We start from the raw sequence: 23,506 nt of genomic DNA, 5'->3' as shown, positions 1-23,506 counted from the left end.
CCCTCTGGAGTAGAGAATTCTAAAGATTCACCACCCTCTGAGTGAAGAAATTTCTCCTCATAGTTTCATGGTCACCATTACTGAGACTAGCTTTTTATGCCAGATTTATTTAATTAATTGAATTTAAATTCCCCAGCTGCCGTGGTGGGATTTGAACTCGCGTCTCCGGATTATTATTCCAGGCCTCCGGATTACTGGTCCAGTAACATAACCACTGCGCTACCGTACCCGATTGCGGGAGGGATGACACCAACCGTTCTTTTTTTTTTAATACGCCTTGCCTTTTCCTAAAGGTGCTAAGCCTGGTCGCGGTATGGTTCCATGCCCGATAAAGTCTCGCGCCTGGTGTAACCAGCAGCGACCCCTGTCAGTAAATCCTTAAAGTGTTATCTGCACCACGTCACCTCTTCATTACAGGGAAAAGCTCGAGGCCTTTTCTGACAAGCTGGAATGAAAGATTTTCTTTCTCTCTTTTGATAGGCGGTGCGAAATTTTACTTTAAACAAAGCGGCCATGGAGGATGGGAAAGGAAAATGCCCCTACGACCCTGCCAAAGGTCACACTGGCCTGATTGTGGGTGAGTAGCTCAGGCCCTTGTGAGCAGGTTCTTGCTGACCCGCACAGAACCGTTGCTGGTGTTATGGAGAGCCAAACATTTTTTTTTCTGTCTCTCTGCGTGTCTCTCTCTCTCTCTCTCTCTCTCTCTGTCGCTCTCTCTTTCTCTCTCTCTGTCGCTCTCTTTTTCTCTCTCGCTCGCTCGCTCTGTCTCTCTCGCTCGCTCGGGCTCGCTCTCGCTCGCTCTGTCGCGCGCTCTCGCTCGCTCTGTCTCTCTCGCTCGCTCGCTCTGTCTCTCTCGCTCGCTCGGGCTCGCTCTCGCTCGCTCTGTCGCGCGCTCTCGCTCGGTCTCCTTTTTTTTTAAAAAGAAGAAAAGGCGAGCAGACTGTGGCGAAGAAGTGGGAGGATTCCAACAGGGACTCCCATTTATTTTGTTGTTTCCTGGTTCCTGACCTCGTCAATAAGCCAGCTCTGTGCACACGAAGGCAATGGATCTGAATTGTGAGCCTGGGTGTGGTGAGGGGCTGCAGCTTCAGGTGAGCTCAAAGTGAAGTTGGAACTCTGGTGCTATTCTGTGCCATGTTGGGGGGGCCCCTTGAGAGAGTGGTGCCCCCGGTCGGCCGGTGATTCCGACGTGGCCTGTCCCAAACCGCACTGCCGCCTGGCACTCGGCTGGCTGGATGGGCTCCTGAAACCCGAAACCTCCAATGCAAAATCGGACTAAATGGGTGTGCTGTGCACTGTTTGTTTTCGTTTTAATTTCACAGAAGTACTTCCGTTTCCCGCGAGGATAATTGCAGCGCCCTGTGTGGTAGTGAGCACTTTACACTGAATCGACCCAGAGTATCTTTCCAAGCTGAGTAAATGCCTCATTGTGAAGCCATGATGTTCAGTCATCACCAGGAGCGCAGAAGCACGGCGCGGTTTAAAACGGGCGCGGGCGCAGTTTAAAACAGGCACGGTCTCGGCCTGCAAGACCATCAGCAGGCCAGGGCCACTGCAGGAGGGCGACGGCTGCGAGACCAGGTTGTTGATTGCAGAGCGGGCAGGCACAGCAGGAGGGGCGAGCGATTGTAGAAGGACGTGATCGGGGCCCAGGAGAGGTGTGGGCCCCGGGGCATCACAGCCCAGCCCACACTGCGCGCGCACTAGGCCCGTGCGGCAGAGCTGGTCCCCAGTCGTCCTGGTTAACCCTTGTCACTGGACCAAGGCCTAGCTCTGTCAAGCCCGTGTGGTGGCTGGTGTGCAATGGTCACCACACGTTTAAAAAAAAATCCACGCACAGGTATCTTCCACCCTTCAGGATGTAGTTGGGGACCCGGAATATTAGGTCCTTCATTGAACCACCTGTGAACTCATCCTTTTTTTGGCGTGGAAGCAAGTCATCCTCGATATGAGGAACTGCATATGATGATGCGTGAGCACAGTAGGCCTGAGGGTCGATATATTCCAACTTTGGTCTGTGCTGATTTGCGGGTGGGGTGGGGTGGGTGATACGGAGAGAAAGGGGACCAGTTTGTTCTCTGTGCTCCGGAAGGTTAGGGAAGCCAGAGACCGTCCATGGGCCCCCCTGTCCCACGTACTTTCTCCACCGTCTCCCGCTGGATGAGGATGGCGTTGGGCTTATCCGCGACGCCTCTCCCAGTCGAATAGCCCTCCGTCCGTCACTGCCTTGCACTTGCAGTTGGAGAGAATGGCCACTCGGGGGCGGGTGGGAGGGACTGGCCGTGAAACTGCCGCCACGGCAACGTTCGTCGCCTTTAGCGCAGGAGGCAAGGTGCCAGGAAATGTAAATAGAAATGGTCCCGGGCCAGTGGTTCGAGACCCCAGCCGGCTGACTTTGTCTGACCCACTGATGCATCCCTTTCGCAAAACCAGGACTGAGAGTGCCAGAAGCAAGGGCCGTTTGCCGTGCGAGGGAGGGAATAGTTTGGACAGGCCGAGCAGACGTGTTTATGTATGCATTATCCTGTCTGCCGGCTCCAGTTCCAGTTGATTACGACTGTAAACTGATCTGTACAAACACCACGTTCTACCCCCTAGTCCTCCTCCCACATTCTCCTGTATAAACCATCCAAACACACACCGCCAGCTAACTCAAATTCAACCGTCGGCATATGCCAGGAGCGTTATCATGCCTCAGGGTAACTCGTTTCATTTTAAATGTGGCCATCTTCACTTCCAAGACCCTCGTCCAAAAGTCTGTGTGTGTCTTTGTTTCTCTCGCTCTGTGTCTGTGTGTGTCTCTGTCCCTGTGTGTGTGTGTGTGGCTCTCGCTCTCGCTCTCGCTCTCGCGCTCTGTCTCTCTCACTCTCTGTCTCTCTCACTCTCTGTCTCTCTCTCATTCTCACTCTGTGTCTCTCTCTCTCTCTCTGCGTGTGTGAAATTCTTCCATAAACACGCAAGGCAATTCCGGTTAACATGGGAGCCAGTTTTCCACAAAATAATATTTTGATGGGAAATGCATAAGAGGAAGTGGCGATATACTGATTGTAAATGGAGTGGATGTGCTTGATTGCAGCATAAACTTCACACCGCTGACCTTCCTCTGATTTGAAGAGATAATTTTCCATCCTCCCTTCCCTGAAGGTGCTGACTCTCACCAGTTCTCCTGTTATTCCTCAGCACCTCAGTCATTCATGCACTGTGCACCATCTACAAGATGCACTGCAGCAACTCGCCAAGACTTCTTCAGCAGCACCTCCCAAACCCGTGACCTCTACCACCTAGAAGGACAAGGGCAGCAGGCGCAGGGGAACACCACCACCTCCAGGTCACACACCATCCTGACTTGGAAATATATCGGCCGTTCCTTCATCGTCGCTGGGTCAATATCCTGGAACTCCCTCCCTAACAGCACTGTGGGAGCACCTTCACCACATGGGCTGCGGCGGTTCACGAAGGTGGCTTGCCACCACCTTCTCAAGGGGCAATTAGGGACGGGCAATAAATGCCGGTCTTGCCAGCAACGCCCTTGTGCCAGGAACAAAAAAAAAAAATTAGTCAGGAAGCAAGTTAATGAAGGACACTAGGGAAGAGCAGGAAATTGGGATCAGAGGAAATGGTGGAGAGCTGGCAGAGGCTCGATGGGAATAATGACCTCCTGTGCCGAACTTTCTACTTAAACAAAAAATGCTAGCACGCTGTCCGACTGGATAGTTTGTTAATTTGAGCCAGTACTGCCGTCACCCATCACGAGGAAAAGCCTTTGTACGCAACGAGTGGTTAGGATTTGGAATGCGCCTCCTGGTAGGGTGGCGGGAATAGATTCAATAGTGAAGAGGGAATTGGATAAATACATAAAGCAGGAAAAAATTGCAGGGACATGGGGAAAGAGCGGGGGAGTGGGACTGACTGGGTTGCTCTTTGAAAGAGTCGGTGGAGATTCGATGGGCTGAATGGCCTTCCTATGTGCTGTACTATTCTAGGATTCTATCGGCGCGCTTTGCAGAGGGTGTCGACTGATCCCACTTGGCTCTCGTTCCTCGGGATAGAAACATAGAAAATAGGTTCAGGAGTAGGCCATTCGGCCCTTCGAGCCTGCACCACCATTCAATATGATCGTGGCTGAACATTCACCTCAGTACCCCTTTCCTGCTTTCTCTCCATACCCCTTGATCCCTTTAGCCGAAAGGGCCACATCTAACTCCCTTTTGAATATATCTAACGAACTGGACTCAACAACTTTCTGTGGTCGAGAATTCCACAGGTTCACAATTTTCTGAGTGAAGAAGTTTCTCCTCATCTCGGTCCTAAATGGCTTTCCCCTTATCCTTTGACTGTGTCCCCTGGTTCTGGACTTCCCCAACATCGGGAACATTCTTCCTGCATCTAACCTGTCCAATCCCGTCATAATTTTATATGTTTCTATGAGATCCCCTCTCATTCTTCTAAATTCCAATGAATATAAGCCTACTTGATCCATTCTTTCTTCATATGTCATCCGGGGAATCAGTCTGGCGAACCTTCGCTGCACTCCCTCAACAGCAAGAATGTCCTTCCTCAGATTAGGAGATCAAAACTGTACACAATACTCAAGGTGTGGCCTCACCAAGGCCCTGTACAATTGCAGTAAGACCTCCATGCTCCGATACTCAAATCCTCTCGCTGTGAAGGCCAACATGCCATTTGCCTTCTTCACCGCCTGCTGTACCTGCAGGCCAACTTTCAATGACTGATGTACCATGATACCCAGGTCTCGTTGCACCTCCCCTTTTCCTAATCTGTCACCATTCAGATAATCTGCCTGCCTGTTTTTGCCACCAAAGTAGATAACCTCGCAGTTATCCACATTATACTGCATCTGCCATGCATTTGCCCACTCACCTAACCTGTCCAAGTCACCCTGCAGCCTCTTAGCCTCTTAGGCACAGGGAATAAATCAGCCGGGATTCCCGGGATGGCTTTCGACCGGCTCCTGTTAGGAAAGTGTATGTGAATGGAATGAGACATGTTGAAAAACTAATGAAGCGAAATGTCATGGGAACATGGGACTGCGCAAGATATTGTTTAAAGAATCGGAAATGGAGGAAGCGTGTGAGGGAATCAGACTGGGGAAGGAGGCACACGGGGCCAAAACGTGGCCTTTTGTTCGCCTACATAATTGACCCGGACACTGGTGTTTAAAATTGCAGCTGGCCCTGAATTAGGGAGGCAGTCGGAACAGAGGGAGCAGTTTTGCAAGAAGGTTTGAGATAAAGTTGTGCAGAAAATGGAAGATAAAATGCAACGCTGTCAAAAATGAGTGCGCATTTCACAACAAAGGGAATCGAATGAGTCGGAGGAAACTCCGAAAAGGAGAGCGATGGTCGATTCGACTTGTTTTGAGTTCGGGAGAATCTTAAGCAAATGGGATTCAGGGAGCAGGGGTCTGCACAGGTTAGGCCGAGGCCTTTTGTGACGGCCTGGCTTGGCTCAGGAGTCCTGCACACTCTTGTGTGTTGGCCACGCATTAAAAAGGTGATACAAATCCTGACTTGTAAAAGGATTGGAAGATTAACGAGGCTTAAACCATGCACTCCAGAGAGGGGGCAGGGTGGGTGTGGGAGGCGGGGGTGGCGGCCTTGACGAATAGTGAGATCTTCGCCGATTAGATAACCATGAAGATTAGTTCAAGGAGAATCGGGTCCTTCGCAAACTGAGTGCAAATTCAACTCCTCGCCGATCTTCCGACAGAGTTAATCAACGTTTAGAACAATCTACCAGAAATAGGGAGAGGAGGGAATTAGTGAAAGGTAACTTGGGTTTTTTCACGGGCGGGTAAATTGGAGAGTTGGAATACTTGAGGAGTGACCTTCAACACATGGCCTTGATCTATGTAAACTAGAGGTGATCCAAAACTCGGCAGCCCGTGTCCTAACTCGCACCTAGCTCCTTGACCTGCATTGGCTCTCGGTTAATCAACACCTCGATTTCTAAATTCTTGTTCTTCTTTACAAATCGCTCCATGGCCTCACCCCTCCCTATCTCTGGAATCTCCTCCAGCCCCACAACCCTCCGAGATGTCTGTGCTCCTCAGATTCTGCCCTCTTGAGCATCCCTGATTATAATCGCTCCACCATCGGTGGCCGTGCCTTCTGTTGCCTGGGCCCCAAGCTCTGGAACTCCCTCCCAAAACCTCTCCGCCTCTCTACCTCCCTTTCCTCCTTCAAGCCTCTCCTTAAAACCTACCTCTCTGACCCGAGCTTTTGCTCACCTGCCGTAAGTTCTTCTTATGTGGCTCGGTGTCAAATTTATTTGTTCTGTCTCATAACGCTGCTGCGAAGCGCCTTGGGATGTTTTTTTCGACGTTAAAGGTGCTATATAAATACAAGTTGTTGTTGTTCTGCCTCACCGAGGCGAATAGCTTGGCGGCAGTCCCTGTCTAGGCTGACCCAGCAAGGAGGGGCACTGTGCCGAGTGTGGGGTGCTTCACATACCTTTCCAGCGTAGATGTTTTGCTCATCAATAAATGTAGGACTCAGCTGGGTTTTGCTCCTGATCTCGCTCTCTCTCTCTCTCTCTCTCTCTCTCTCCAGATGGGGAATTGTATTCTGCAACTCTGAACAATTTTCTTGGCACAGAACCAGTTATCCTGCGGAATTTGGGCCATCATTACTCAATGAAGACGGAATATCTAGCTTCATGGCTGAATGGTAAGCTCTTTCAACTACTGTGAATGTTTTAACTGGCTCATCAAATCAACGATGGACGTGCTGGGGGGGAAGGAATCGTTTCCACATCAGCCGCTCTGTCAGCATCAACTCGTTAGATACAGAGTAAAGCTCCCGCTACACTGCCCCATCAAACACTCCCAGGGCAGGTACAGCACGGGTTAGATACAGAGTAAAGCTCGCTCTACACTGTCCCATCACACACTCCCAGGGCAGGTACAGCACGGGGTTAGATACAGAGTAAAGCTCCCTCTACACTGTCCCATCAAACACTCCCAGGGCAGGTACAGCACGGGTTAGATACAGAGTAAAGCTCCCTCTACACTGTCCCATCACACACTCCCAGGGCAGGTACAGCACGGGTTAGATACAGAGTAAAGCTCGCTCTACACTGTCCCATCACACACTCCCAGGGCAGGTACAGCACGGGTTAGATACAGAGTAAAGCTCCCTCTACACTGTCCCATCACACACTCCCAGGGCAGGTACAGCACGGGTTAGATACAGAGTAAAGCTCGCTCTACACTGTCCCATCACACACTCCCAGGGCAGGTACAGCACGGGATTAGATACAGAGTAAAGCTCTCTCTACACTGTCCCATCACACACTCCCAGGGCAGGTACAGCACGGGTTAGATACAGAGTAAAGCTCCCTCTACACTGTCCCATCAAACACTCCCAGGGCAGGTACAGCACGGGGTTAAATACAGAGTAAAGCTCCCTCTACACTGTCCCATCACACACTCCCAGGGCAGGTACAGCACGGGGTTAAATACAGAGTAAAGCTCTCTCTACACTGTCCCATCAAACATTGCTACGTAAGATACCACATGGGTTAGATACAAATTGAAGCTCCCTTGACAGATGCTGATAAACCTGCTGTGTATTTTCAACATTTTGTGCTTTACTGTTGAATTCAGCTTCCTTATCTTGACAATAGAATTGGAGACTGTTAAGATAACTGGAGACTGTACATCGTTTCCCCCCCGGCCACCTTGGGTCCGTGCATTGTTTTAGGAAAGCTGTGTGAACCTTTTCGTTACCTCCTCCTCTCCACTCCCATCATCCGCATGTGTCCCATGCTTCTAATGACCACTGACACCCTGACTTCAACTCTCACCTCTCCTGCTTTGTGCAGTCCTGCAAGACCCTCCACCTTGCCTTCTCAAAGGGAAGCTGCAGCTCTCCCGGTTAATATTTGAACATAACAAGAACTACAGCAGTATCGCGTTGAAGGATTACCTCATTTCCCCCGCCCCCCCCCCCAACCTCCTCTGCCATCCTGCATTAATTAGCAGCTCGCCTTTCCCAGTGGGAACAGCAGATCCAAGGAAACGGCAGCAAAACAAAGCGGCAGCCAAGGGCACTGACCCTCGAGAGTATCAATGGGCTATTTGACTGTAGCAGGCTTCACAGCTCAGACTGCTCCGAGTTTCGCTCAATGCCCGAAGCACGTGCAGTTTCATAGAAACATAGAAAATAGGTGCAGGAGTAGGCCATTTGGCTCTTCGAGCCTGCACCGCCATTCAACAAGATCATGGCTGATCATTCCTTCAGTACCCCTTTCCTGCTTTTTCTCCATACCCCTTGATCCCTTTAGCCATAAGGGCCATATCTAACTCCCTCTTAAGTATATCCAATGAACTGGCATCAACAACTCTCTGGCATGAAATTCCACAGGTTAGCAACTCTCTGAGTGAAGAAGTTTCTCCTCATCTCAGTCCTAAATGGCCTACCTCTTATCCTAAGACTATGTCCCCTGGTTTTGGACTTCCCCAACATCGGGAACATTCTTCCCGCATCTAACCTGTCCAGACCCGTCAGAATCTTATACATTTCTATGAGATCCCCCCTCATCCTTCTAAACTCCAATGAATAAAGGCCCAATCGCTCCAGTCTCTCCTCATATGACAGTCCAGCCATCCCTGGAATCAATCTGGTGAACCTTCGCTGCACTCCCTCAATAGCATGAACGTCCTTCCTCAGACTAGGAGACCAAAACTGAACACACAATATTCCAGGTGAGGCCTCACCAAGGCCCTGTACAACTGCAGTAAGACCTCCCTGCTCCTATACTCAAATCCCCTAGCTATGAAGGCCAACATACTATTTGCCGCCTTCACCGCCTGCTGTACCTGCATGCCCACTTTCAGTGACTGATGAACCATGACACCCAAGTCTCGTTGCACCTCCCATTTGAGCAGGGATAGGTGGATGACGCTGGTTGTGTGGCGGTGGTGGGCATTGCCGAATAATAATGCGAGGCCCCCGTTAATATCCTCAGTCCATGTCCCGTTCCCGTCTGTATCTGTTCCGTTCCGTCCATTCCCCACCACTGCCCTCCCATCTCCCTGTATCGGCACCCCATCCACCACCGGCGCACCCTGCTGCAGTGTGCACCATCTACAAGACGCACTGCAGCAACTCGCCAAGGCTTCTTCGGCAGCACCTCCCAAACCCGCGACCTCCACCACCTGGAAGGACAAGGGCAGCAGGCACATGGGAACACCACCACCTCCACGTTCCCCTCCAAGCCACACACCATCCTGACTTGGAAATATATCGGCTGTTCCTTCATCGTCGCTGGGTCAAAATCCTGGAACTCCCTCCCTAAACAGCACTGTGGGAGCACCTTCACCACACGGACTGCACCACCTTCTCCAGGGTGATTAGGGATGGGCAATAAATGCCGGTCTTGCCAGCGACGCCCACATCCCGTGAACGATTTTTAAAAAAAGACCCGGGTGCTGCTTTGAAGCCTGTCGCTTGGAGCTGCGGAGAGTGGGGGTCTGGTGGTCTGGACCATTAGCGATTGACGGCCTGACGGCATTGATAAAGAACAGGCCGATGGACAGAACTGCAGGAATGAAGCAAGGAACCTCCTGCACACAAAGGGTGGTAGAAGTTTGAACCTCTCTTCCGCAAGCGGCAATTGATGCTAGGTCAATTGTTTTTTTGTTAAACAAAGGTATAAAGGCGGGTATAGAGAGTTAGGTCGCAGTTCAGCCATTATCTCACTGACTGGCATAACAGGCTCGAGGGGCTGAATGACCAGCTCCTGTTCCTATGCAGTTTACTGCCTCAGCGTCCCACCCCCCCAACTACGCTGTTCCTACATTACAATAGTGGCCACCCTCTAAAAGTACTTCATTGGCTGTAAAGAGCTTTGAGAAGTCCAGTGCTGGTGATAGGCGCCTGCACTGGGAGAGCCAGCCTAGATTTTACGCGCTCCAGTCCCTGGAGTGGGATTTGAACCCACAGCCTGCTGACTCCGAGGGGCTCAGTTGGTTTTTTGGAACTCTGTGTAACGTCCCAAGAATGGAGGAGGCCGTTGAGCTGGATTGCACTGCTCAGCTTCCAGATGGTGCGATCTCTCGGGAGCGGGCCCCGTGCCAAACACGCTGAACAAACGGGCGACTGTGCTGAGGGAGCCAGAGCAAGATGCACCTCCTCACAAGGAGACAGCGAGAGAGAGAGAGAGAGAGAGAGAGAGAGAGCATTTGGCAGGTGGCTTATAGTTCCTGGCCCTGGATCGGGATAGTGACGGTTGTAGGTGACAGCCTGGCTGGTCTCGCTGATCTGTGAAGAGCTAACGTGTAACTGTCAGGCACCGAGCTCACCGTCTGGAGTGAGTAAACAGGTCGATGGGCCAAACAGGCTAAATCAAACAGCAGACGCTGTCGCCTTGATGTGAAAGAATTGGCCAGCTGTAAGATTTCAGTTTTATTTTTGCTTCTCTCCTTGCCAAATTTTCCCCCCGCATCTGTTCCTGAAAGCGATGGCTCTTAGCCGGATACCGTTGCAGCCCTCTCAATACCTACTCTAAAGGGGTGCCAGACTAGAGGGACCTGTGAGTTCACGTACACCGATCTTTGAAGGTGGCAGCACAAGCTGATATGACTCAATGTTTTTTTTTAAAAGGCTATGAACAGGATTTTCGGCTTTGATGATTCCGGAGCGGTAATGGTGGCGGGACAGGAAAGTTTGTGCCTCAGTTATTAAAATTGGGGAGCTGGGCCCCGAGTGTGGGGCGCAGTGCTAAGAGAGGCGTTGTACGTCTCTCTTGGGACGTTAGCGTGGGAAATTCCCGAGTTAAAGAGCCGGGTCGGGAGTGCTCCCAGAGACGCCTGGGGGAGAAAAAAATAAACCTGGAAAAAAAAACGACAAAAACATTCTCAATGCATTGCCCACGCTCCCACAACATAAATCACACAAGAATTAAAAGAGCAAACAATCGCACTTGCCTCAGGGGGGCATTACTTGCGTCTCCGCTGTCGGTATCGTTGGACCGCCCGATTTCCCAGGCGCTCACTGCGGGGGGGGCGCTGCAGGGCGCGCTGCGGATCGGGCAGGAGTCAAAACTCGCGGCGGTGTCGCAACCAGGGGGCGTGGCACACCCGGGCTCAGCTCTTCCGGCCGGCGCTGCTCCCCACCACCGCAAAACCAGGCCCGAAAATCCCCGCGGGGCGCTGGAGGCTGACCGCCCTCCCAGAACACCTCACCGCTACCATTGTCGCCGCTCCGGGGCAAAAAACTGCGTGCAGAGGGCCGGAAAATCCAGCCCTATTATAGAGTATAAAAGCAAGGAAGTTATGCTAAACTTTTTTTTTTATAAATCACAGTTTGGGCCCAAACTGGAGTATTGTGTCCAATTACATCAGAATATAGGAGCAGGAGTAGGCCATATGGCCCCTCGAACCTTTTCCGCCATTCAATAAGATCATGGCTGATCTGATCATGGACTCGGCTCCACTTCCCTGCCCGCTCCCCATAACCCCTTATCCCCTTATCGATTAAGAAACCATCTATTTCTGTCTTAAATTTATGCAATGTCCCAGCTTCCACAGCTCTCTGAGGCAGCGAATTCCACAGATTTACAACCCTCTGAGAAAAGAAATTTCTCCTTATCTCAGTTTTAAATGGGCGGCCCCTTATTCTAAGATTATGCCCCCTAGTTCAAGTCTCCCCCATTAATGGAAACCCTCTCTGCATCCACCTTGTCAAGCCCCCTCATAATCTAATACGTCTCAATAAGATCACCTCTCATTCTTCTGAATTCCAATGAGTAGAGGCTCAACCTTTCCTCATAAGTTAACCCCCTCATCTCTGGGCACCACACTTTAGGAAGAAAGGCAGGTTTTGGAAAGGGTGCAGGGGAGATTGACCAGAATGGTACCTGGGATGAGGGACTTCAGTTACGTGAAAAGAATGGAGAAAGTGGGAGAGAAAAACAGTTAACATTTCAGTCTGAGGCCCTTCGTCAGAACTCTAGAGAAGCTGGGATTGTTCTCCTTGCAGAGGAGGTTAAGGGACGATTCAGTCGAGGTGTTCAAAGCTACAAAGGGTTTTTGATCGAGTAACTAAGGAGAAATTGTTTACGCTGGCAGTCGGAACAGTAACCAGAGGACACAGATTGAAGATTATTAGCAAAAGAAACGGGGAGAAGAAGAATTATTTTTACACAGCGAGTTGCTGTGATCTGCCTAACGGGGTGGGGGAAGCAGGTTCAGTAATAACTATCAAAAGGGAACTGGAGTTATACTTGCAAAGGAAACATTTGCAGGGCAATGGGGACAGAACAAAGAAGTGGGGTGAATTATAGAGCTTTTTCAAAGAGCAGGCATGATGGGGCCAAATGGCCACCTTTTGCACGCTGTAAGATCCTATGAAATAGCCGTCCATTATTTATAGGCAGTGAGTGTCCGCTGGCTATTCAACTGTGGGGGCATCATAGCCAAGCCGCCTCCTGCCTTCCTCTGATGTAGACTTTCCAGTCACTGGGCTGCGATCAGGAGCCAGAGTAAATGCTAATGTTTCCTTTTCCTAGCCGAGGAACACTAAAATCTAATTGTGTCTCGCAACTACTGCCTGAGCCCACTCAAGGTTGAACTTGACACCTTCCTGGCTCGTGTAGATTGGTCTCAACCCTGAGCAGTGCATGTAGCCACGGAGGGAACATTTTAAAACAATGCTGCACGTTGAAGAGAGAATTAACCTTTCTTTTGGCATCCGAGCCAAACCTGACCTGCTCCTCAGCAGCCCCAGGAGCTGTGCCTCTTCCAGTAAGAGTCAATGCATGCTAATCAGGACTGGGAGACATCTCTCAAACTCTGGGTGCAGTGTATGCACCTGTGAGTATGCTCACAGGCTGGTAGAGCTGTTGAGTTGTGAGTGGCTTGACCAGTCATGTGATGTTCACAAGATTCAAGAAAACCCCAACCAGTTGGGTTTGGGAAATCCACGTTGAGGCAGGTGGTTGTGAGCCTGGTGGATGAACTGGTAATGTGCAGTGTGATAAACCTTTGCTAATAAACCAACTAGTTCTTCATAGCAATGTGTTGCTATGAACCCATGAAGCAAATACATTACACTGGGGTCCTGAGGCCAAATGGAATTGAGGGGAGTGCAGGAAAGTGGAGTTGAGGCAGAAGATCAGCCATGATCTTCTTGAATGGCGGAGCAGGCTCGAGGGGCCGAATGGCCTACTCCTGTCCAACCACTGCCCGCCCTGATGGCCAACTCCCGAAAGATCTCGGATCTAGCCATTCTCCCCATGCATTTACCCACTTTGTTGCTGCTGTCAAACTCAGTGCCTCCATCCATGATGGATTTTTCTGTATGGCACTTCAGTCCAACATGGACATGACAAGGAAGGACCTATTTCTTAGCAGGGAGTTCATAACCAGGGGGCGTAGATTTAAAGTGATTGGTCAAAGGATTAGAGGTGAGTTGAGAACTTTTTTCCACCCAGAGGGGGTCTGGAACTCACTGCCTGAAAGGGTGGTAGAGGCAGAAACCCTCACCACATTTTAAAAAGTACCTGGATGTGCACTTGAAGTACACAGGGCTACGGATCAAGAGCTGGAAAGTGGGATGAGGCTGGATAGCACCTTGTCAGCCGGTGCGGACACGACAGTTCGAATGCACTCCATTTGTGCCATAGATTTCTACCATTCTAACTCCCAAGTCATATCTCAACCCAAATTCAACACATTGGGAACAAACCTACCCGAGTTTGACACATCCCAGAGGGCAGTGCTACCCAACCCGTGTACGTGCCAGAGATCTCCACGGCGGACACATCCCTGGAGAACCGGTCCAGCCAACTCGGACACCCACCTGCCTGAAGAGCAAGTGGGTTACAAAAAGTCTCTGAACTATTGCGGGGCTGTGACAAATGGGCAGTTTACTGGCTGCCCAAGATTGGGGCTTGTAATAGAATTGGGAAAATGTAAGCTGCTAGCAACTTTCTTTGCTGCCCGTGTCCTAACTCGCACCAAGTCCCTCCCGCCCACCCATCACCTGCTGTGCTCGCTGACCTACATTGGCTCCCGGATAAGCAATGCCTCGATTTCAAAATTCTTATCCTTGTTTGCAAATCCTTCCATTGCCCCCCCGCCCCTCCCTATCTCTGTAATCACCTCCAGTCCCACAACCCCCCGAGATATCTGCATTTCTCTAATTCTGCCCTTTGAGCATCCCTGATTATAATCGCTCAACCATTGGTGGCCGTGCCTTCTGTTGCCTGGGCCCCAAGCTCTGGAACTCCCTGCCTAAACCTCTCCGTCTCTCTACCTCTCTCTCCTCCTTCAAGACGCTCCTTAAAACTTACCTGTTCCTGCGGCTCGGTGTCAAAATTTTATCGCATAATACTCCTGTGAAGAGCCATGGGACATTAGAGGCGCTATATAAATACAAGTTATTTCTTTATAAATATATAAATTCATGTTGTTCCTGCAAAAACACTTGACTCTTGTCAACTTATTCCTCCTCTTGTTCCAGAACCAAACTTTGTTGGCTCCGCCTACATCCAAGAAAGTGTAAACAGCGAGATGGGGGACGACGATAAGATCTATTTTTTCTTCAGCGAGCGAGCTGTGGAGTACGACTGCTACAGAGAGCAGGTGGTGGCGAGGGTCGCACGTGTCTGTAAGGTGAGCTGAGCTCCGACATCTGTAGCCTCTCTGGTACGGGTGATGGTCAGTGAATCCGTGCACACTCGGCATCCTCCTGGCTATAGTTTAATGTTCTTCGTAATACTCTTTTTCCCAGATTTATGTCTGAATTTAAACTCCGCCACAGTGGCCACTCTGTCTTTCTTGATTCCCTTGATCCACAATGCCTCCCCTCTATCCCACACCACATCCAGGTTTGTCTGGATCACTAAAAGAACATAAGAAATAGGAGCAGGAGTAGGCCATACGACCCCTCAAGCCTGCTCTGCCATTCAATAAGATCAAGGCTGATCTAATCATGGACTCAGCTCCACTTCCCCGCCCGCTTCCCATTACCCCTTATCCCCTTATCGATTAAGAAACCGTCTATTTCTGTCTTAAATTTAATCAGTGTCCCAGCTTCCACAGCTCTCTGAGGCAGCGAATTCCACAGATCTACAACCCTCTGAGAGAAGAAATTTCTCCTCATCTCAGTTTTAAATGGGCGGCCCCTTATTCTAAGATTATGCCCCCTAGTTCTAGTCTCCCCCATCAGTGCAAACTTCCTCTCTGCATCCACCTTGTCAAGCCCCCTCATAATCTTATACGTCTCAATAAGATCACCTCTCATTCTTCTGAATTCCAATGAGTAGAGGCCCAACCTACTCAACGTCAACCCCCTTATCCCCAGAATCAACCAAGTAAACCTTCTCTGAACTGCCTCCAAAGCAAGTATATCCTTTTGTAAATATGGAAACCAAAATTGCACGCAGTATTCCAGGTGTGGCCTCACCAATACCTTTATATATCTGTGTAGTAAGACTCCCCTGCTTTTATACTCCATCCCCTTTGCAATCCCCTATGTCCTTGTTCACATGACCAGCCTCCTATCGCCCCTCTGCAACCATCCATCCCTGTGGAGTAATTTACCTCTTGGTAAATTCATTCTCAAATCTACATCATTTATTAGCCGGAGCTGTGAGAAGGAAATGCTTTAATTGTTCCCTTCACCTAAAATAGACATCCACTCTCTTCCCATTGTATTCCTCAGACTACTGTATACAGACGGTTGAGGAATTCTTCAGTTAGCCTGACTTATCCTGATTGTACTGTGGCCCAACCCTGGTATTCTCCCTGTTCGCTTCTCGTAGTTGCATTCTGCTGTGTCAGCCGTGGCTCAGTGGGCAGAGCCCTCGCCTCTGAGTCAGAAGGTTGTGGGTTCAAGCCCCACTCCAGGGACTAGAGCACAAAAATCTAGGCTGACATTCCCAGTGCAGTGCTGAGGGAGCGCCGCACTGTCGGAGGTGCCATCTTTCGGATGAGACGTTAAACCGAGGCCCCGTCTCCTCTCGGGTAGACGTCAAAGATCCCATGGCACTATTTCGAAGAAGAGCAGGGGAGTTCTCACCGGTGTCCGGGGCCAATATTTATCCCTCAATCAACATAACAAAAAAAACAGATTATCTGGTCATTATCACATTGCTGTTAGTGGGAGCTTGCTGTGCATAAATTGGCTGCCGCGTTTCCCACATTACAACAGTGACTACACTCCAAGGGTACTTCATTGGCTGTAAAGCGCTTTGGGACGTCTGATTGATATGAAAGGCGCTATATAAATGCAAGCCTTTCTGTCCTTTCTTTCTTTTCTTTCTTTCTTTCTTTCTTTCCTTTCCCTTCCTTCCTTTCTTTCTTTCGTCCTTTCTTTCTTTCTTTCTTTCTTTCGTCCTTTCTTTCTTTCTTTCGTCCTTTCTTTCTTTCTTTCGTCCTTTCTTTCTTTCTGTCCTTTCTTTCATCCTTTCTTTCTTTCTTTCGTCCTTTCTTTCTTTCTTTCTTTCTTTCTTTCGTCCTTTCTTTCTTTCTGTCCTTTCTTTCATCCTTTCTTTCTTTCTTTCGTCCTTTCTTTCTTTCTTTCTTTCTGTCTTTCTTTCTTTCTTTCGTCCTTTCTTTCTTTCGTCCTTTCTTTCTTTCTGTCCTTTCTTTCTTTCTTTCTTTCTTTCGTCCTTTCTTTCTTTTCTTTCTTTCTTTCTTTCTCTCTTTCTTTCTTTCTTTCTTTCTTTCTTTCTTTCTTTCTTTCTTTCTTTCTTTCTTTCTTTCTTTCGTCCTTTCTTTCCTTTCTTTCTTTTCTTTCTTTCTCTTTCTTTCTTTCTTTCTTTCTTTCTTTCTTTCTTTCTTTCTTTCTTTCTTTCTTTCTTTCTTTCTTTCTTTCTTTCTTTCTTTCTTTCTTTCTTTCCTTAATATCTTTCTTTCTTTCTTTCTTTCTTTCTTTCTTTCTTTCTTTCCTTAATATCTTTCTTTCTTTCTTTCTTTCTTTCTTTCTTTCTTTCTTTCTTTCTTTCTTTCTTTCCTTAATATCTTTCTTTCCTTCCTCCTTCCCTTCCTCCTTTCCTCCTTTCTTACATTCAAGCAGGCATCCACCATCCCCCCCCCCCTCCCTCCCTTCCTCTGCTCTCTGCTGCATTCTGTGTTTGTTCCTCCCCCATTATCTCATCCCTCGCTTAATCCTTCCCAATAAAACCCCTTCCTTCACGTGACGGCCATCCATCTTTCAACAGTGCAGCATCAGCAGGGATTCTCCTGTGGGGGGAGGGGGATGCAGGTTATCATGGCTTACAACACTGCCTTTTTGACCCTCGGGTCCTCATTTCCAATTCAATTAGGATCAGACAAAAGGTCTCCCAACAGCTGTCGAGGGCACCGGCTAAGACATCTATGAGCGACCTCCATCCGACTCCCAGTCGACTTGTTTTTCGCGCTAATTGACAGTATTCCAGCAATCTGATGGGGAGAGGTCACGGGGCAGCGGGTGGAGAGAGGGGGGTGGGGGGTGCAGGTTTAGCATCTGAAATGCAGAGGCCAGCTTGGTTCTGTCAATAACATCCCGCTTCTGGGTCGAGGAATTTGCGTCCAGTGCCGGAGCTAGTCTAATTACAGGCCATCAAGGCTGACACCTCAGTGCAGTGTTGAGGAAGTGCTGCTTTGCCGGAGCTACCGTCTTCTGCCCAAGTCATTAAACTGCTCCAATCCTGCCCTCTTGTGCATCACGACTTTTAATGGCTACAGCATTGGCAGTCGTGCCTTTAGCTGTCTAAACTCTGGAATTCACTGCCTGAATCTTACTGCCTCTCTCTCCTCCTTTACAATACAGTAGTTACGGGACGAGTAATCCCGAGGCCTGGACCAATGATCCGGAGACGTGAGTTCAAATCCCACCACGGCAGCTGGGGAATTTAAATTCAGTTAATTAAATAAGTCTGGAATTAAAAGCTAGTATCAGTGATGGTGACCATGAAACTACCGGATTATTGTAAAAAACCAACTGGGTCACTCATGTCCTTTTTTAGGGAAGGAAATCTGCCGCCCTTACCCGGTCTGGCCGATATGTGACTCCAGACCCACAGCAATGTGGTTGGCTCTTAACTGCCCCTCTGAAATGGCCCAGTGAGACACTCAGTTGTATCAAAATGCAACGGTTCAAGAAGGCAGCCTCACCACCACCTTCTCAAGGGCACTTAGGGATGGGCAATAAATGCCGGCCTTGCCAGCGACGCCCACACCCCTTGAGTGAATAAAATGCTGCTTAACCAGCGACCTCTTTGACCAAGCTTTGGGTCACCTGCCCTATTGTTATCCTCCTTTGGCTCGGTGTCCAGCTTTGATTGGTAAAGCTCCCGTGAAGCACCGTACGACACTCTGCAACGTTGAAGGCGCGATATAAATACGAATCGTTGTTGTTCAGGTCGGGGTGAGCGATGTCATGTCACTATTTGCAGAAAAGCAGGGGTGTCTCCTGCATTCCGGGCCAATCTCCGCCCTCAACCAACATCCTGCAATAAAATAGATTAATGGACCAAATACCTCAGTTGACGTTAGTGGGTGCAGTTTGTGCGGAGGTTGGCTACCATGGTTGACTACATAACCGTGATTGCAGTTTAAAAGTAATTTATTGGCTGTAAAGCGCTTTGAGACGTCCGGTGGTTGTGAACGGCGCTATATAAATGCAAGTTTTTTTCCCCCCCAATGGCAGGGTGACCTGGGTGGGGCTCGAACCCTTCAGAAAAAGTGGACAACCTTCCTGAAGGCACGGCTGCTGTGCTCGGTCCCCGAACAACAGATTCACTTCAACAAAATCCAAACTGTTTACACGCTGAACGACAGCAACTGGCAGAACACCGTGTTCTTTGGTATCTTCCAGGCGCAGTGGTAAGTCCTCGGTTCTGATATTTTATTTCCTTTCAGTCCCTGCCCCCCCCCCCCCCCCCACCCCCGTTGCTGACTCTGGCCACAACACCCCTGCCAAGTGCCCAGTCTGTGTACGGGAACCTGAGTGACGGCAGACCACAGAACATTTTTTGTAAAAATATTTATTGGATGTGGGCGTCGCTGGCAAGGCCGCCATTTATTGCCCATCCCTATTTGCCTCGAGAAGGTGGTGGTGAGCCGCCACCTTGAAAACAACTGAGTGCCTCGCTGGGCCATTTCAGGGGGCAGTTAAGAGTCAACCACTTTGCTGTGGGTCTGGAGTCACATATCGGCCGGGCCGGGTAAGGGCGGCAGATTTGCTTTGGAGGCAATGCAGAGAAGGTTCACTCGGTTGATTCCGGGGATGAGGGGGTTGACTTATGAGGAAAGGTTGAGGAGGTTGGGCCTCTACTCGTTGGAATTCAGAAGAATGAGAGGTGATCTTATCAAAACGTATAAGATTATGAGGGGGCTTGACAAGGTGGATGCAGAGAGGATGTTTCCACTGACGGGGGAGACTAGAACTAGGGGGCATGATCTTCGAATAAGGGGCCACCCATTTAAAACAGACATGAGGAGGAATTTCTTCTCTCAGGGTTGTAAATCTGTGGAATTCATGCCTGAGAGCAGTGGAAGCTGGGACAGTGAATGAATTTAAGACAGAGGTAGACAGTTTCTTAACCAATAATGGAATAAAGGATTATGGGGAGCGGGCAGGGAGGTGGAGCTGAGTCCATGGTCGGATCAGCCATGATCTTATTAAATGGCGGAGCAGGCTCGAGGGGCCGTATGGCCTACTCCTGCTCCTATTTCTTATGTTCTTATGTTGTTCTTATAGGGCAGACTGGGTAAGGGCAGCAGATTTCCTTCTCTAAAGAACATTAGTGAACTATGTGGGGGTTTTTTTTTTCAACAACAATCCGACCATTACTGACACTCGCTTTTTATTCCAGATTTATTTCATTAATTGAATTTAAATTCCTCAGCTGCCGCGGCCCAGGCCCAGGGATTACGAGTCCAGCAACATAACCACTGCGCCACTGTTATCCGCTTAGCTGCCCAGTCTGCGTGCGTCAACCTAGGCCGTTGGCGCCGACAGACTATTCAACTGCCGGAACATCACATTTGAGCCTCAGCCGCTCACAACGCGCTTCCCTGGAATGCAAGTCGGGATGGCGTTCAGGTGGACACACCCTGACCCCCACCCAGGGACGCCATCTCCTGCTTTGGCACAAACTGCGAACAGCACTAGTTGGGGCACCTTGGAAGTCTGTGCCGTTGCACACAGGGCAATGTCTTGGCTTCACTGGTCCGGTTTGCTAGCAGCTGCGTCCTACAGACCAGAGACCATTAAGGGAGCAGCGTGCGGCGGCATGCCACTGCAGGGAGCAGCGCCTACTCCTGCTGATCGCAGCGCGGGCAGGTACAGCAGGAGCAGCGAGGTCGGGGCGATGGAGCGGCGAGAGTTCGTAGAGCGATGTGATCGGGGCCCAGGAGAGCCGTAGGCCCAGGGGGCAGCACGGGCCCAGCCCACACTGCGATATGTGCGCGCACTAGGTCCGTGCAGCAGAGCTGGTCTCCAGTCGTCCTGGTTCAACCCTTGCCACTGGACCAAGACCTAGCTCTGTCAAGCCCGTGTGGTGGCTGGTGTGCAATGGCCACCCCACGTTAAAAAAATCCACGCACAGGCATCTTCCACCCTTCAGGATGTAGTTTGGGATCCGGAATATTGGGTCCTTCATTGAAACACCTTTTTTGGCGTGGATGCAAGTCATCCTCGTTTCCAGGGACTGCCTATGATGATTATGGGTGGTATGGTGGGAAGCCTGAGGTAGGCCCGAACTTGTGGGATTCGCAGGGTTGGGTTTAAAGTAAGGATTTAAGTAAATCCACCCCCTCCCTGTTAGGGTCTATTGGGGCTAGAGGAGGTTTAGACAGTGGGAGGCTGAGGGTGGAAAGTTGTCGGGTGGCAGAAGATGGGAGTTGTTTGGCAGGGGAGCTCCGTGGGGAGCTGCCACCACGATGGTCATTCCGCGCGCAGCGGAAAGAGCGTGCGGCAAACCAGTCCCACCCACCCTTTCCCTCAACCACTCTCTGTCCCACCTGCGACAGGGACTGTGGTTCCCTTATTGGATTGTTCAGCCACCTAAGGACTCATTTTTAGAGTGGAAGCAAGTCTTCCTCGATTCCGAGGGGACTGCCTATGATGATGATGATGATGATGAGATATATATATATTTTTAAAATCGTTTTCGGGCCCGCTTGCTGTAAACAGACAAGTCACTATTTATCTTTTGTCTTCCGTGTTTACGGAAAGGAAGATTACAGTTGGGAGGAGGGGTGGGTGGGGGGAGGGGGAGAGAGGGCGGGGTTGAGAAAAAAAAGTCCAGACATGTTCCGAGTTTAGGCTTCTGGTGGTCACGTGGGAGGGGGAGGGGAAGGATTCCATTGATTCCATCTGTCGCTGAACGTAAAAGAGAGAGTAAGTGCACAGCCAGGAGCTTCCTGACTGGGATTTGATGCACTTTCTCGGAATGTAGTGCAGCCTAGTCAGCAGTTTCACTATCGACCCAGCACTTCATTTCATTTATTCTTTATCCCCACATGAAACCTTCCAGCTAGGCCTCAAACGTGCGACGGGTGGAAGATATAATTCAGGGAAGCTTTGCCTCCTGTCACTTGTTGTTCTGCAAGTTTGAAAGTTCCCGCTAAGCTGTGTGGCCGAGCGGTAATCTGGAGGTCCCGTGCAGGTTGCTCACCGGCTTTTCGGTGTAAATAGCCGCGCTTGGGGGGGAAAAAATTGAATGGGCCACACAGCCAGTTAAAGAGCCCACACTCCTCCCAAAAAGTTCTCGTCCTTCGTTTCCTGTGGATTGGTGTCGCCATTGACAACCTGACCTTTGGAGCAACTGTTCCCATCGGCAGACGGGTCGGGAACCGGACGACGCAGATTTAAGGGGATTGGCAGAAGAACCCCAAAGGCGACAGAAGGAAAAACCCTTTTTACGCAGCGAGTGGTTAGGATCTGGAGTGCGCTGCCCGGGAGGGTGGTGGAAGCAGATTTAGTCGTGGCTTTCAAAAGGGAGTTGGATAAGTACCTTGAGGGAAAAAAATTGCAGGGCTATGGGGAAAGGGCGGGGGAGTGGGACTAGCTGAAGTGCTCTTGCAGAGAGCCGGCATGGGCTCGACCGGCCGAATGCCCTCCTTATGTGCTGTAACCATTCTATGATTCTATCCCGCCCCAACGTACACAGCTTAGCGGGTACGTTCTCCCCCCTCCCCGTCTGTTTCCCACCCCCCCCCCCCCGCCCCGCCTCCCCATGACTCGCCGGGGAAATGCACGCCCGGTGTGATGCTCGGGCAAGGGTGGCAATTTTGGAGGGAGTGCGACAATCTGGGTTCTGCCGCCGAATTAGACCGGAGGGGGTTTCCCCGTCCTCGGTCACTCGCCAGCGATTCCCAGTGGCTTAGTGTCTGCGTGTGGGCGATCGGAAGGAGGACTCGGCTCGGTAATCGATGCCCCCCACAGCCGTAGAGTGGCAGAGTGTGCCGGCACTCGCTGCACGGGCTGGAACGTTGAGGGATGGCTGCGGAGGGTGAGTTGCCAGAGAGACGTGCTGGCGCCAATGGCAACGCATCTCAGTAGGGGTAGGGGGTTGGGGGTTGGGGAGAAACCTTTCACCTGGTGCCTTGTTGGCACGGGAGGCCGTGTAAATCTGGGGCAGGAAGCCCCTGGGACTGCCACACAGCCATTTGTGAACCACAGAACGGGGAGCTGCGAGACTTGCACTGCGGCAGGCTCGAGATGCTTCAAGGAGATTTTCTCTCGGTGTGTTCCCCTGGAGGATTTCGACAATCTTGCTGAGATGCAGTTTCCTCTCCCCCCCCCCGCCCCCCCCCCCCCAAACCCTTTCTTTTGTTCGAAGACTGTGACGTTTGACGGGCGGACTTTGAGGTTGTGCGGGGGGGCCGTGAATGATGGCTCCAGCTGGTGGGCTCAGGTAGAAGGTTGCTCTGTGGCACATGGCGGAAGGTGCCGGAAGGCCTCACACATGGGCCCAGCAGGCACCAGCCTGATTTAATCACCGACTGCCGTGGTGTTTAGTTTCCGTTTTAACCCTGTCACTTTGGGCTGGAAAGGATAATTCACTGACTTTCAACCTGTGGGGGATGGGGGGAGATCTTGTCTCCTCATTAACCCCGTGACAACAGTTCACTCTCGGTCAACAGTTTTCTCCTCATTCACCAAATTGCACAAATAAGGTGCTCGAGGGGCTGGTTGGGTTTTCTTTGACGTTCCAAAACAGTCTGCTTCTTTATAATAACCACATTTATACTCCGGTGTTTTATATGTATCTGATTCCAAATCTGGATCACGGTGGGAAAGGGTAAAGTAGGCCCGGACAGCGGGAGAGGCAGGAAACCGGGGAGGCAGGGGAGAGGGGGGGGGGGGGGGGGGGCGGAGAGGGCAGGGGGGGGACAGGGGACAGTAGATGGAGGGGAGGGGGAGAGGGAGAGAGGATAGTGGATGATGGGAGGCGGGGAGGAGGCGAGGGCGGAGGCAGGGGCAGAGAGAGGAGGAGGAGGAGGGAGGCGGGGGATGGAGCGGAGGGAGAGGGGGAAAGG

At 50.6% G+C, this 23,506-nt stretch overlaps 1 protein-coding gene across 3 annotated transcripts in view; it reads left to right on the top strand.

The window, feature by feature from the left end:
• The window catches only part of sema4c (sema domain, immunoglobulin domain (Ig), transmembrane domain (TM) and short cytoplasmic domain, (semaphorin) 4C), a 101,734-nt gene that overhangs the window by 56,984 nt on the left and 21,244 nt on the right, over positions 1-23,506 (top strand). For 2 of the 3 annotated variants that reach the window (XM_070866099.1, XM_070866098.1), the window contains exons 6-9: positions 481-577; positions 6,573-6,689; positions 14,490-14,641; positions 18,666-18,841. In XM_070866099.1, coding sequence (XP_070722200.1) covers positions 481-577; positions 6,573-6,689; positions 14,490-14,641; positions 18,666-18,841 — 542 coding nt within the window. The remainder of the gene's footprint in view (positions 1-480; positions 578-6,572; positions 6,690-14,489; positions 14,642-18,665; positions 18,842-23,506) is intronic. The other variant, XM_070866100.1, reaches the window with a different exon arrangement.

Source organism: Pristiophorus japonicus, chromosome 22, assembly GCF_044704955.1.
Source record: "Pristiophorus japonicus isolate sPriJap1 chromosome 22, sPriJap1.hap1, whole genome shotgun sequence".
NCBI lineage: Eukaryota > Metazoa > Chordata > Chondrichthyes > Pristiophoridae > Pristiophorus > Pristiophorus japonicus.
This window is presented reverse-complemented; position numbering and strand designations above follow the sequence as displayed.